Source organism: Anabrus simplex, chromosome 2 (assembly GCF_040414725.1).
Source record: "Anabrus simplex isolate iqAnaSimp1 chromosome 2, ASM4041472v1, whole genome shotgun sequence".
NCBI lineage: Eukaryota > Metazoa > Arthropoda > Insecta > Orthoptera > Tettigoniidae > Anabrus > Anabrus simplex.
The window spans coordinates 256,401,584-256,416,128 of NC_090266.1; the positions used below are offsets into that span (position 1 = coordinate 256,401,584).

Here is a 14,545-nt window from a genome sequence, read left to right on the forward strand (position 1 = left end):
TTTGATGTGATCGACTCCTCGGTGCAGTGTTGCCTATGCACAGACATCGTTTGGTAGTTTTTCTCTTTCAATCGGGATAAAAAGATTAGTTTTGGAGAAAGCTCTTAAGATATCTTAACTATGTTGCACAATACGTCACATATGGTAGCAGACATTCCTTTCTTCCCCATTCTCATCATATTCTCTTGTTTAAATTGATACACTTTTTTGGTTTCTCCTTAGATCTTTTTGCATTTTGTTTTGGTTGTTCTCGTAACACTATGGCTTGCTTTTCGGATAATTTTCGCTTGGGCGACGATAGCGTTTTATCTCCACCCCCAGTATATCATACTCGGTCTTTACCTGAGGTTTCCACTAGTAACTTAATCTCCTTTTCTGATACCCCAACATTATCTTCCCGTGTTAATTCTCCCGATTTGCTCAGTGATTCAGAGGGCAAGCCCTCTTCATTACCTCAACTTCATTCTATGCCTCCCGATCCACATCTCTACCCCCCTCCCCCTTCACTACCTCATTACACGTCTGTCGATACCTCTCTCAATGTACAGATCATAAAACAATCTCTTGATCAAGTCCCTAAATTACAATCTACTGATCCTCGTAGTTTGACCTTGTGGCTCTTTTCTGCATGAAAATTTCTAAATATTGGTTTAGCTTCTTTTCCTCCGTTAATGGGATTACTGTCTCCTAAAACTACAGGTTTTTTTACTAAATTTTGGGTTGATAATATGTTAAGTTTTTCCAATTGGTATCAACTTCGGAATGCCATACACAATTATTTCTTACCTTACGAAATACGTTGCAAGCTGAGCCTTGAATTTATTCTTCGTCATCAACTTCCCACCGAACCTGCTCATGACTATCTTGATTCAATTATGACCTATAGTGATATTTTAAACATTGCTCACTCGGTCAATGACTTAATTTCTATCGTCCAATTCTACGCTACTCCTTCCTTTCGGCAGCTTTTCGATGCCTTAAATCCTCCTACGTCCATGCTTCAGCTTTTTAATTTAGCTCAATCTCACGCCATTCATTCTCTGGGAGATATTTCTTATTACTCATCTATCCCCCCTCCTCTCCATTCTCGTCCTTTACCTTCTACATCCGTTTCTTCTGCTAATACTCCTTCTCCTATTATTTGCTTCCGTTGTAAAGGAAAGGGTCATATATCTCGGAATTGTGCTACTCCCTATTCAGGAAACGTGGCTTACCCGCGTCATTAGACAGTAGGCGTAATAATGGGCAAAATCTGTCTTCTGTTGTTCAGTCCCCCTCTACTCTTGTTTCAAATGTTCGATCTTTGCCGTCTGAATTTTCTTCTCAACTTGTTTTGACGGAAAGTTTGTCATTTGTACCTCCTACTTCTCATATTGTCTTGACTATTAATAATGTCCCCTCAGTCGCTCTTCTTGATTCAGGGGCTGCTGTTTCTTTAATCAGTTTATCTTTCTTTGAACCTCTGAAAAAGGTATTTTCTCGCCTTCATTTTCTTCCTTCTACTGTCGGTTGTGTTTCGGCTTCTAATCACCCTATTGATGTTCTTGGTCATATTTTTATTATTGAAAAATGCGCACATGCCGTGCAGAATACCATTACATTACATTTACATTACATACACATTACCTTCCTTTGCTATAAGCTACGATGGATTTCTGTCTATTCCTGCATTTTACAATATGGTATCTATCACAGAATTCCAAGCACAACTCGCACACACATTCGTCATTTGGTTCGTGAAATAATTTGTTGCAGCACACCTTGTGGTGGAAACCATGGATCGCCAATCTCGTCGTCACGTGTCGCATATCATGATTAGCTTCCATCCAGGTCCTGTCTTGCATAGCAGATGTTGCATAGAAGTCCTCTGGTATGTTGTTTTTCTTCTCATGCAGATCTTGTATAAGCTGTTTGAAGCTGGTACTAGCTGGAAGTATGAGCTCGCATCTCAAATCCTCTATTAGGAAGGTCTCCCTGATAAGCTCATACACTAGCCTCGATCTTGCATTCTGCGGGACTCCTAAAATTCTCTTCAGGTATCTAGCCTTTACTCGCTCCAGTTCTTCCAGCTGTTTGTACGTGAGGTATTCTCCCACTAATTCTAGGCCATACGTCAGAACAGGTAGTATCTTTAACCTAAACAAGTCCATAGCTGTGCTGATCGATAGTTGTGTGATGTTCCTGATTTCGTTCATAGCCCTAGTGGCCGCCACTGCTCTAGATCTTATATGTAAACTGAAACTCTTTCCCGTTGTTTGAATTGTGATACCTAGATATTTAAAATTGTTAGCCCTCTTGAGTAGTTTGCCATTGCATTTAATGTTCTCTGCTTCAGTGAGTCTTCCTCCTTTCCTAAATACTACCAATTCCGTCTTCTCTTCGTTTATCTGGATGTCGTTTCTCTCTGCCCATTCACATAGTGTGTTTAGCGATACTTGCAGTTTATCTATATCTGTCGCTGCGATGGCCATGTCATCAGCGTATACGTACGTGCTTGTTCCTGCCATTCCTTTGGTGACATCGTTCGTGAGAACATTAAACAGGATAGGGCTGAGTGGATCGCCTTGGAGGACACCGTTCGTCTGCGACAGCCAGTCAGATATGCCTATTCCATCATCTATCTGTATGTAGTTTTCTGCCAGTATATTCGATATCAGGGTCGTTGTGCTCGTTCTTCCAATTAGTTCCTCCAGTTTATCTATTAATACCTTTCTGTTGACCGTATCGAAGGCTTTTGAGTAATCAACAAAAACCACATATAGTTTTCCTTTTGGTCTTTCTATCGTCTGTTTTATTTGTTCCAACAGGTTTTCTACTGCTAGAGTCGTGGACCTTCCCTTTCTAAAACCAAACTGTTCCTCTGGTAGAAGGGGTTCTAGCTTCTCTGCCAGCCTTTTGGCGAGAATTCCTGTTAGGAGTTTCAGTAATGTAGATTCCAACGCTATTCCTCTATACGCGTTTGGGTTCTCTGTGTCTCCTTTTCCCTTGTATAATAGCTTGATTGTTGACTTTCTCCATTCGTCTGGTATACTTCCTAATTCTAAACATTTATTTAGAAGGGAGGTCCATATTGGTAAGTATTCTTGTGCTGTCTGCTTTAAGTGTTCACTTCTTATTCCATCTACTCCTGGTACTCTGTTATTCCTCATTTTCTGTATCGCTTTTGCAATTTCATCCGTGGTGAAGATCTCGTCAGCTTGTGGAGTCATAGGTGTCTTAATCATGGGTCTTGTTTCTTTTGAGCAAATTACTATTCTTATATGATCTATCCATGTTTCCATAGGTATGTTGGGCTGTATTTTCTGCCCTTTTGGCCTCAGAGCTCGGTAGGGGTCTTCTTCTGCCTCCTCTACCATTTTCTTATGTTCTTTTTCCAGGTGTTGCTTTTTCTTCTTTTTTATTAGGTCCTTGTATTTCTTTCGTTCTCGTTGGTATTCTTCGGTGGTTGCGCTTGCCATTTGTCCTCTAGTTTTATGTAGTGTTTTCAGTGTCAATTTTCTTTGTTCATAACATTCTCTGTCGAACCATGGCCTCGCCTTCCTATTTGAATCTTGTGTGGTGGCCCCACTTATTATAGTTGATTTCAGCCATGTAGCGGCCTCATCAATATTTCCTGCTCTTATTGCTCTTTCAACGTTATCTTTTTCTTTCATTTTCCCTTTAATTTTTTCCATGTCCAGGGTCTTGCCAAATGTTATATTTCGTCTTTCTTCTAATTTACTACTTCTACAGTTTTCTATGTTTAATTGTACTGGAATGTGTTTACGGATGACTGCTGCTTCTTTTTTCACTGTGGTGGCAAGGTGTTTTGATCTAAAGCCCTTTGTGATTATTAGGTCAATTGTGCTAGCTCCGTTATGCCCTATGTATGTCCAGTCCTCCTGTCTGTTGTGTATTGTAAAGCCTTCATTTGTTAGATATTCCATTACTTCTTTGCATTTTCTATCTTGCCTATTTATTGCACAATTCAGATCTCCCGCAATGATTATCTTATCCATACTTCTACTATGATCCAAGGCCATCCCTAGTTTATCTATTATGTCTGTCGCGGTGTGATCTGGATTAAAGTAGACTGCTACTATAACTCCAATTCTTGTCCTGATAACCAGCATGTTTTCTTCTCTTAATAGTAGTTTGAAGGGGGCCAGTTGTGGTTTGATGATGTATAGCACACCGCCCGCTGGTCTTCCTCTTCTCACACACTGTATCGCATAGGCATGAAAATTGTAGAATTCTGGGATGTTCAGTTCTGTGTCCTCTTTTACCATTGTCTCTGTGAGTGCTCCAATGTCATAATCAGCCATGATATTTCTCGGAAGCAGGCTCAAGACTCCCCTCAGGCCTTCTACGTTCCATGTTATTATATTAGTCCCTGGTTGCTGGGCCTCTGAACTTCCAGGGTTGCCGAAAGGGCCGACATATTACATCTTCTGGCCAGAAGTTTCCATCGTAGACTGTTTCTAGGTCTTGCATTGGAATGCCTATTTTGAAGGCTCTGCTTCCTATTTTGTCATTCACCAGGTTGCAGTATATTTTCCCTTTTACTCCGTTTTCCTTCAAGTATTCTATGATAGCTTCCTCCGTCGTATCTTTGTCCAGTTTTCCCACGTATAACCAGGCGTATCTTGGTCATATTTCTCTCACTGTTTCCAATACACTTGGTCATCTAAAATTTTTTTGTAACGTGGTGTTCTTTTTTGATGTTTGGTACCTACCACGGTAAACCTCTCCTACTATCCCCCCCAGTACTGCTTCCGCTCACTCTGCCCCTTTCTTGCTTGATGTGATCGACTCCGCGGTGCAGTGTTGCCTATGCACAGACATCGTTTGGTAGTTTTTTTCTTTCAATCGGGATGAAAAGATTAGTTTTGGAGAAAGCTCTCAAGATATCTTAAATAATATAGTAGAGCAATACTGTAAAAATGTCTCTGTCTTGCCTCAAATGTATGCCTGTCTAATTTCAGACCATTGCCCAGTGGCGGCAACAACTCTACCATGAAATGCCGGAGTATGAAAATTTCCGCCATCTTCTGCAGGCCCCAGTGGATGATGCCCAGGAGATCTTGCAGATTAGATTTCCTATGCCACGTTATATTGATACCGAACAGGGTGGATCTCAGGTGAGGCTGGATAACATAAAAGTGGATTTAAAATATATATATAAAACATGCATTTAACTTCATTAATATTTCATTACAGGCTCGATTTTTGCTCTCCAAGGTGAATCCATCGCAGACCCACAACAATATGTATGCATATGGTGGGGTAAGTTTGTATCTTAAATTGGAAAGACTATTTTTAAAGTACAGTATATTACTTACTTGGAAATATCATTATCCTGTATTATTTTTCTTAGGATTTGTCCATACTGTAATGGGTATTACTATACTCCTATGTTTTCCTTGACTTGTTCTTTCCTGAAGTGGGAAAACTTTGTGGCTCAGCTACTAAGTCACTTCCTGTACCATAGGTTGCAGGATCAAATATCTGCATAATAACATGGCATTCGAGGGTGTTTAAAGGTGAGACCTGTGTTGACTGACTAGGCAGAACACTGACAAATACACCAGTAGACACACCACATTAATATATTGTATCACAAGCTAACGTGGGGGTGGATATCAAGACGTTTTACTATTGCTCATCAAAATTAGTCAATTTTTAGATGTTAGTTATTATATTGGAACTCGCACACACTATAAATGCATGCATCAATATCGGTAATAAAAGAATGAAAATTAAACTTTACAGAAACTAATATTATTAATGATTAAGTCATTAATGCTCTGCAAATAACCTCAGCCTTTGTGGGTGGGGTTAACTTCCAACAAGTAACCAGGGGAACCTGACACCTACAGAGTGCATCCCCAGGTGGTGGATAGGGGCTCCCTACAGTACGTAGGGCTGGTTGAAATACCCAATACAACCTGCAGATCAACAGGTAGCCCAATTCCTGGGGGGCTTTAAAATACTGGGACACCCTCTCTCCAGGGGTCATAAATATTAAGGGCCCCTACCCTGGGTTATGGGTGAAGACGTTAACGGCATCTACGGCGGAGAAGATGGACTTAGGTATGGTGGTGATGGCGGAAGGGGCAAACCCGTATCGTCTGTACTCCAGAGGAGCGGCTACAAAAGGCTTCTGACTCCATGTTAGGGGTGGCCTAATTTGAACCTGGCAGAAGGTAATAAAATCCCTTTGGGAGTGGCGGACCCATCATACAAACACCTTATAATATGAGAGCGAGTGAATCAAGGTCTCGGAAAATGCTAAGGCGTCATCATGAAGTGACACGCAGTTCCCGGTGCTCTGGGGGAACTACAAGAAGTGGGCTACCAGACATCACAAGAATCGGTATCATCAATGTCATCACTTTGAATACCGAGCTCGATAGCTGCAGTCGCTTAAGTGCGGCCAGTATCCAGTATTCGGGAGATAGTAGGTTCGAACCCCACTGTCGGCAGCCCTGAAAATGACAGTGTGCCCAGACATTTGGTATGGGACACATTAAGGAAAAAACAAATTAACAGAGTGGAAGTGCAAATGATAAAAGCTATGTACAAAAATTGTGTTAGTAGTGTGAAGACTAGTATAGGAAAAACAAAATGGTTTAAAGTTGAAACTGGTCTCCGACAGGGAAGTGTACTATCCCCCATACTATTCATCATTGTCACGGATGAAATTCATAAGAACATTAAACGGGGATAGGGAAGACAGGCAACAAAAGCCATGTTGTTTGCAGATGATATAGTGATATGGGGTGAGGATGAAACGGAAGTGCAAAAACAAGTAGATGTACGGAATCAACAGATAGAAAAATTTGGGATGAAATTAAGCACAGAGAAAAGTAAAACAATAGTGATGACAAGAGGAAGGAAGGAAGAGGAAAGATAAAACTGAATGGTAAAATTCTGGAAGTGGTTAGAAGTTTCAAGTACTAGGGAAGTGTGATAACAGAAGATGGAAAGAAAACTGAGGAAATTGGGAAAAGAATACAACAAGCAGATAGCTTCTACCAGAGTGTAAGGGGTATTTTGTGGAGCCAAGATGTCCCAAAGAAATGTAAGAAAGTATTATATTGAACCTATTATGAACCCATACTAACCTATGCAGCTGGATCGTGGACTACAACAAAACGAGAGGAGAGTAGAATACAGGCAGCAGAGATGAAATTCCTAAGAGGTATCGAGGGCAAGACCAGAAAGGATAGAATCAGAAATGAAGAGAGAAGGAAAAGGACAGGAATCTTGAAACTTCAAGACAGGATAGAAACAACAAAGCTAAAGTGGTGTGGGCATATGATGAGAATGGGAGAAGAGAGCGTGCCAAAAAAAGCTTTTTCAGTGATGTTAACAGGAAAGAGACCACGAGGAAGACCCCAAAGGAGGTGGACAGATTCAGTGTGGGAGTGCATAGAGAAGAGGGGAGGAAAACCAGAAGATGTACTTAAGAAAGGAGAAGAGTGGTAGAGAGACAGCCAGCGATGGAGGTCCTTTATTCACTGCCCGGCCCGGGAAGCTGCAAACGGGAAACGAAGATGAAGATGATGTTGATTATTCATTCCTACTTTTACTGCAGATTAATTTAATAAATATTAATTAGTTTAAATTATGGAAATCCTTTACTTCTATTTTTGTTTGTTGGTTAATTGAATTGCATTTTTGTATTTTTATGACCATATTGCATGTTTTTTGTATTAGGTGGAAGATTCATTTTTATTTTCAGTGGATATCAAGCTCTGCAATTTTGTTTTCTTTTTCCAGTAATGATAGGAGTCACTATCTGTGGAAATCACCTTTCCTTGCTCAGTGCTGTATGTCTTAAGTATTCCTCAAGCATTTTGCTGCCCATGTTATCATTTCTTAACAGTAACTTATAATGCATGATTACGAGTTTTGTATGAAACATCAGTGGTACTGCCCACATGAAGTAGTGTTTTACACTTCTCAGCACCGTACCTTTCATTGCATAGTACAGTCAACATGAACTGCTGTTGGCAAGCAAGATTTCACTATGAAACCTTAGCATAAAAGTGCTACTTGTGCTTTTAGACTTAAGTTTGTTCAGTGTTTAACTATACATTGTTTTGCACAAGTTTTATTTTATACTGAATTGAGAGTTTCATCTAAGCCCACTGGGTAACAGTGTGAAGTGTGAGGAGACTTTGTACTGCGAGTCTTGTCTTCTAGCTTTTTCTTTTCTTTCCGTAAGTGGCATGTTCTTTGTATTTAAAAAAAAGAGCGATTGTGTCCGTCTTTGTGGCCTTGAAAAGGAGACTGTTTTGGTCCATTCATAAGAGGATCGGAGAAACCGACTCTCACCTCCTGCAGATGTTTAAGTAAGGATGATGTGAGTGCAAAGGTGTAGAATCTGCCTCTTGCTATCTTTTTTTTTAAGTGACCCAGGCATTTGATATGATTGCCCAAAGGTCCTACATGAGGTAGGTGGGTTGAGGGGGAATTCTGACTTGGTAAATTGAGAGTTCCCAGATGTTTATCCACAAGTATTCTCATTTTGGTTCAAGTCTACAACACAGTGAAACCAACAGAAACATTTAACTGAATCCTGCCTTGTGTACCATTCCTGAAGTTATTGGGGCTTGTGGACTGAAGACTGGTCTGTTGGAAACAACTCTGGTGGGATACGGTATCCACATAGAAGAGACCATAATAAAGATATTCTTCAGATTATCTGGGAGCTGCTGGAGCCACCCCGGCCTAGGGGTTTGGCCAGGAGCTCAAGGCTAGATCCCCTTCCCTACACTATTTGATTTTTCAGATTGAAATGCTACCCTATAATCCACCAGAATTCAAGCCTTGGCCTTTTGATTTGAAAGCCAGCAGCTAAGCCACTACAATGATCACTACCCCATGACAGAAGGGACCTTGATCATTTCTGGAATATGTATTTACTGCCACCTGTTCAGTGTGCCTGCACCTGGACCCTGTTATATCACTCTGAAATAAAACAATAACCATTGCCCCACTGTTGGGTTACAATTATGATCGCCTTATGCTTGGGTGTTAGTTGGAACGTAACATAAAAAATGTACTCACTCTATCATTAAGCATCCATTTGTACATTTTAAAAATTATATTAATATTAATTCTTGTATCATAACTGAATGTAATTATCAATCAATATCAATCAATCAATACTGATCTGCATTTAGGGCAGTCACCCAGGTGGCAGATTCCCTTTCTGTTGTTTACCTAGCCTTTTCTTAAATGTTTTCAAAGAAATTGGAAATTTGCTGAACATCTCCCTTGGTAAGTTATTCCAATCCCTGACTCCCCTTCCTACAAATGAATATTTGCCCCAATTTGTCCTCTTGAATTCCAACCTTATCTTCATATTGTGATCTTTCCTACTTTTAAAGACGCCACTCAAACTTATTCGTCTACTAATGTCATTCCACGCCATGTCCCCGCTGACATACCACTTAGTCGAGCAGCTCGTCTTCTTTCTCCCAATTCTTCCCAGCCCAAACTTTGCAACATTTTTGTAAAGCTACTCTTTTGTCGGAAATCGCCCAGAACAAATCGAGCTGCTTTCTTTGGATTTTTTCCAGTTCTTGAATGAGGTAATCCTGGTGAGGGTCCCATACACTGGAACCATACTCTAGTTGGGGTCTTACCAGAGACTTATATGCCCTCTCCTTTACATCCATACTACAACCCCTAAACACTCTCATAACTATGTGCAGAGATCTGTACCCTTTATTTACAATCCCATTTATGTGATTACCCCAATGAAGTTCTTTCTTTATATTAACACCTAGATATTTACAATGATCCCTAAAAGGAACGTTCACCCCATCAGCGCAGTAATTAAAACTGAGAGGACTTTTCCTATTTGTGAAACTCACAACCTCACTTTTAACCCCGTTTATCAACATACCATTGCCTGCTGTCCATCTCACAACATTATCGAGGTCACGTTGCAGTTGCTCACAATCTTGTAACTTATTTATTACTCTATACAGAATAACATCATCTGCAAAAAGCCTTACCTCTGATTCCACTTCTTTACTCATATCATTTGTATATATAAGAAAACATAAAGGTCCAGTAATACTGCCCCGGGGAATACCCCTCTTAATTATTACAGGGTCAGATAAAGCTTCGCCTACTCTAATTCTCTGAAATCCATTTTCTAGAAATATAGCATCCCATTCAGTCACTCTTTTGTCTAGTCCAATTGCACTCATTTTTGCCAGTAGTCTCCCATGATCCACCCTATCAGATGCTTTAGACAGGTCAATCGCGATACAGTCCATTTGACCTCCTGAGTCCAAGATATCTGCTATATCTTGCTGGAATCCTACAAGTTGAGCTTCAGTGGAATAACCTTTCCTAAAACCGACCTGCCTTCTATCAAACCAGTTATTAATTTCACAAACATGTCTAATATAATCAGAAAGAATGCCTTCCCAAAGCTTACATGCAATGCATGTCAAACTTACTGGCCTGTAATTTTCAGCTTTGTCTATCACCCTTTCCTTTATACACAGGGGTTACTATAGCAACTTCCATTCGTTTGGTATAGCTCCTTCAAGCAAACAATAATCAAATAAGTACTTCAGGTATGGTACTATATCCCAACCCATTGTCTTTAGTATATCCCCAGAAATCTTACCAATTCCAGCTGCTTTTCTAGTTTTCAACTTTTGTATTTTATTGTAAATGTCATTGTTATCATATGTAAATTTTAATACTTCTTTAGCATTAGTCTTCCTCTATCTGGACATTATCCTTGTAACCAACAATCTTTGCATACTACTGACTGAATACTTCTGCCTTTTGAAGATCCTCACATACACACTAGCCTTGTTAATTAATTATTCCTGGAATGTCCTTCTTGGAACCTGTTTCTGCCCTAAAATGTATATACATACCCTTCCATTTATCACTAAAATTTGTATGCTTGGTGATTCCAGTGAAGTAAAATTTAAGTTTAGTGAATGAATGACTAAATAAATAGATGATAATTCACTGAAAATGCAGATAAATGGGTGCCAGAGGTTGCTATAGGATTCCTCAATTTAGAATATTAAAATAAATGGTTGCAAGTTCATATCATATCTTTCCAATTCATATTTACAGTTTTCTGTAAGAATCAAACTACTCTTATCCAATTTATTATTCTCCATTTTCTTACCACCTTCATAATAAATGGTTACTCACTGCCATAGCTTCCTGCTTCCATGCCTGTTTTGGAATTCCAGAGCCGTCCTCAGTTCGACCTCCCTGCGATGATGTCTCCAAATTCACGCCATATTATAGCAAGTACATTGAGTTTCTCTCATCGGTTGGCTGGCAGGCGCGCCCAGCTCGTCTGCCTCCTGATGACTCATCACTTCCCATTACACAGCACAGTGACGGCACGGGAATCAGGTCCGTGCTTAGAATGTGTATTAAGTGTTGATCTGTCGCTCCAACTGTTCTCGAGTTGTGAAGTGTTACTTTGGGGTATAATTCTCATAATGCACCCACATGTGTACACGGTAGAGGAATTATGTGAAAACAGAGTCTTGCAGGTAAGTTGTTAGGCGATTTGTAACACAATTTCCAGGTGTACGCCCTCCATATAGCGAGACCGTGCGGAAACTCATAAAAATATTGGGAGGAACCGGTTCCTTACTTGGTAAGAAACAGTGTTAAAAAACATATACTTAATGAGGTAAAAGTAAATGAAATTACACAAAGATTAGAACATATGCCTATAAAATCCCAAAGACAACTTGGACAAGAAGCCGGTGTATGGAAGAGCTTAGCATGGTGGGTTATGAAGATGTTAAAATTGAATTTTTGAAGGACCCTGTTATTAGTACGGTCTTACGGCCATCACTGTCCCCAGATTTAACTATTTGTGACTTTTATTTATGATGGAGCTTAAAAAACAAACTGTCTGCAAAAAACCCTCACATGTTGGATGAACTGAAAGAACATATCCGGAGAGAAATAGCCTCAATTATAGAAGACGAGCTTATGCGTGTGAATCGGAGTTCCTAAGACAATGCTAGACATGTGTGAAGGCAGAAAGAGAACATTTCTAATATCTCCTGTTAGAAGGTATGAGCTTATTTTCGTAATTCTTATTTTCTTAATTTTAATTGTTATCGCACGTTATGCACGGATAAGTGAGCCTAGTGGTGTCCTGGAGTGGGGAGTGGTGAGTCAACAGGAGGCAGATAAGCTGGGCACGCCTGCCGGCCAACCGATGAGAGAAACTCGCAGTATATCTCCATCCCCTCTTGTGCATGCTACGTCTAGTGATCGCTGAAATAAATTGCCATCCAACTTCATGCACTTGGTAATATTTATTGAGCTATCCCCACATACCCCAATAGACTGATGATGGTTCATGTGTAACTGAATTGAGACAGTCCATAGTCTATCCCTCATTTACAACACTGGCACAATAAATGTAGTCACTTAAACTTCACATATATCGGACTGGCAGTACGATACACTAACAACAGTCATGGCCCACAATTAATGAGTACAGACTGAGAATTGCCACAGAATAAGTATCCACTGAACAAAATGAGTAACGTCATGCGTCCTCTGAATCAAAATAAACAATCCCTCATTCCTCTGAATCCGAATAAGCGGTCATCCCCGGACTAACACTTCCACCGAGCTTGATAGCTGGAGTCGCTTAACTGCGGCCAGTATCCAGTAATACCAATATATATGGTCCATTATTGGACATTATAAACTTTCCAGCTAACTCATTCCTGGTTGCCAGCGTTTCGCCCCCGTGTGCTAGGCTGGGCTCATCAGTTGGTACCTAGCACACCTACCAATACGCTGACCAGTGGATTGGTAGGTGTGCTAGGTACCAACTGATGAGCCCAGCCTAGCACACGGGGGCGAAACGCTGGCAACCAGGAATGAGTTAGCTGGAAAGTTTATAATGTCCAATAACGGACCATATATATTGGTATTATAAATTTACTCATTCGGAACAAAAAATTTCAGATTCCTTTTGGGAATCAACATCTATATCAGTATCCAGTATTCGGGAGATATTTGGTTCGAACCTCTCTGTCGGCAGCCCTGAAGATGATTTTCTGTGATTTCCCATTTTCACACCAGGCAAATGCTGGGGCTGTACCGTAATTATGGCCACGGCCGCTTCCTTCCCACTCCTAGCCCTTTCCCGTCCCATCGTCGCCATAAAACTTGCCTGTGTTGGTGCAACGTAAAGCAACTTGTCAAAAAAACTAACACTTCCTACACATTTATGTCCTCGCTATTTGCCTTTTACTACTTTACTCAAAACTAAATCTGTTCCATTCTACCATCCCACCTTTTCATAATGAGGTGCTTGGAAGAACCCAGCCTGTGAAATTTTTTATTCTGTATTAATCACATGCACGTGACTGTTTTTTACCTGAATACTCATGTCCATGGTTTTACCAAAGATTACACAAGTAGGTTAAGTTGAAATGTCCCAGAACAGGCTGTCTGATTCTTACCACTAATATATATAATTTTAACAAATAAGTACTTTAAATGCCTAACTTAATTATTATAACCCAGATATGTACATTACAATATTAGAAATTAATTTTGGCATACTAATAACATGATTGCCTCCATATTTACTTACAGAATAAGCTGTTACACATTAATATGCCGGGCTGAGTGGCTCAGATGGTTGAGATGCTGGCCTTCTGACCCCAACTTGGCAGGTTCAATCCTGGCTCAGTCCGGTAGTATTTGACAGTGCTCAAATGCGTCAGCCTCGTGCCGGTAGATTTACTGGCACGTAAAAGAACTCCTGCGGGACTAAATTTTGCCACCTCGATGTCTCCCAAAACTGTAAAAGTAGTTAGTGGGACGTAAAAGCAAATAACATTGTTATTACATTAACAATATAAAAGAACCTAGACAATCGTGCATGTAACATTGTACATGTCACATCTCCTATACCCCATAATCATTCAAAAGTGGAGAAACTTCAAGTAAATAGGGCAACACTTTACCTTATGACAACCATTGTACTTTTGTGTGTAATAACAATAACTTGTGTGTACTTCCCATATCTTCACACAGTATTTTGAGCGGCCTACAACTGCAAAGGTCATGCCTTAACAAAGTTGGTAATTTTGATGGTGCAGGAACAATTTAATTTTAGTCATCCCCAAAACTGCCACTGACAGAGCCCTGTAATATAAATAACATAACCCTACATATGGACTAATTTTAGTCTATCGATATATATTTTTCACGAGTTGTTTTACGTCGCACCAACACACACAGGTTTCATGGCGATGACAAGATAGAAAAGGGCTAGGAGTGGGAAGGAAGTGGCCGTGGCCCTGATTAAGGTACAGCCCCAGCATTTTCCTGGTGTGAAAATGGGAAACCACGGAAAAAATTTCAGGGCTGCCGACAGTGGGGTTCGAACCCACTATATCCCGAATCCCAGCTCACAGCTGCACACCCCTAACCGCATGGCTAACTCGCCCGCTGATCTATAATAAGATATTCTAATAGACAGCATGTAATATAGACTGGCAATTTAATCATA

The 14,545-nt window shown here is 40.3% G+C and overlaps 1 protein-coding gene across 3 annotated transcripts in view; it reads left to right on the forward strand.

Annotated features, from left to right (window-relative positions):
* Sec23 (transport protein Sec23) overlaps positions 1-14,545 on the forward strand; it is a 286,316-nt gene that overhangs the window by 243,636 nt on the left and 28,135 nt on the right. For all 3 annotated transcript variants that reach the window (XM_067140550.2, XM_067140551.2, XM_067140552.2), the window contains exons 14-15: positions 4,965-5,120; positions 5,200-5,265. In XM_067140550.2, the coding sequence (XP_066996651.2) occupies positions 4,965-5,120; positions 5,200-5,265 (222 nt within the window). The remainder of the gene's footprint in view (positions 1-4,964; positions 5,121-5,199; positions 5,266-14,545) is intronic.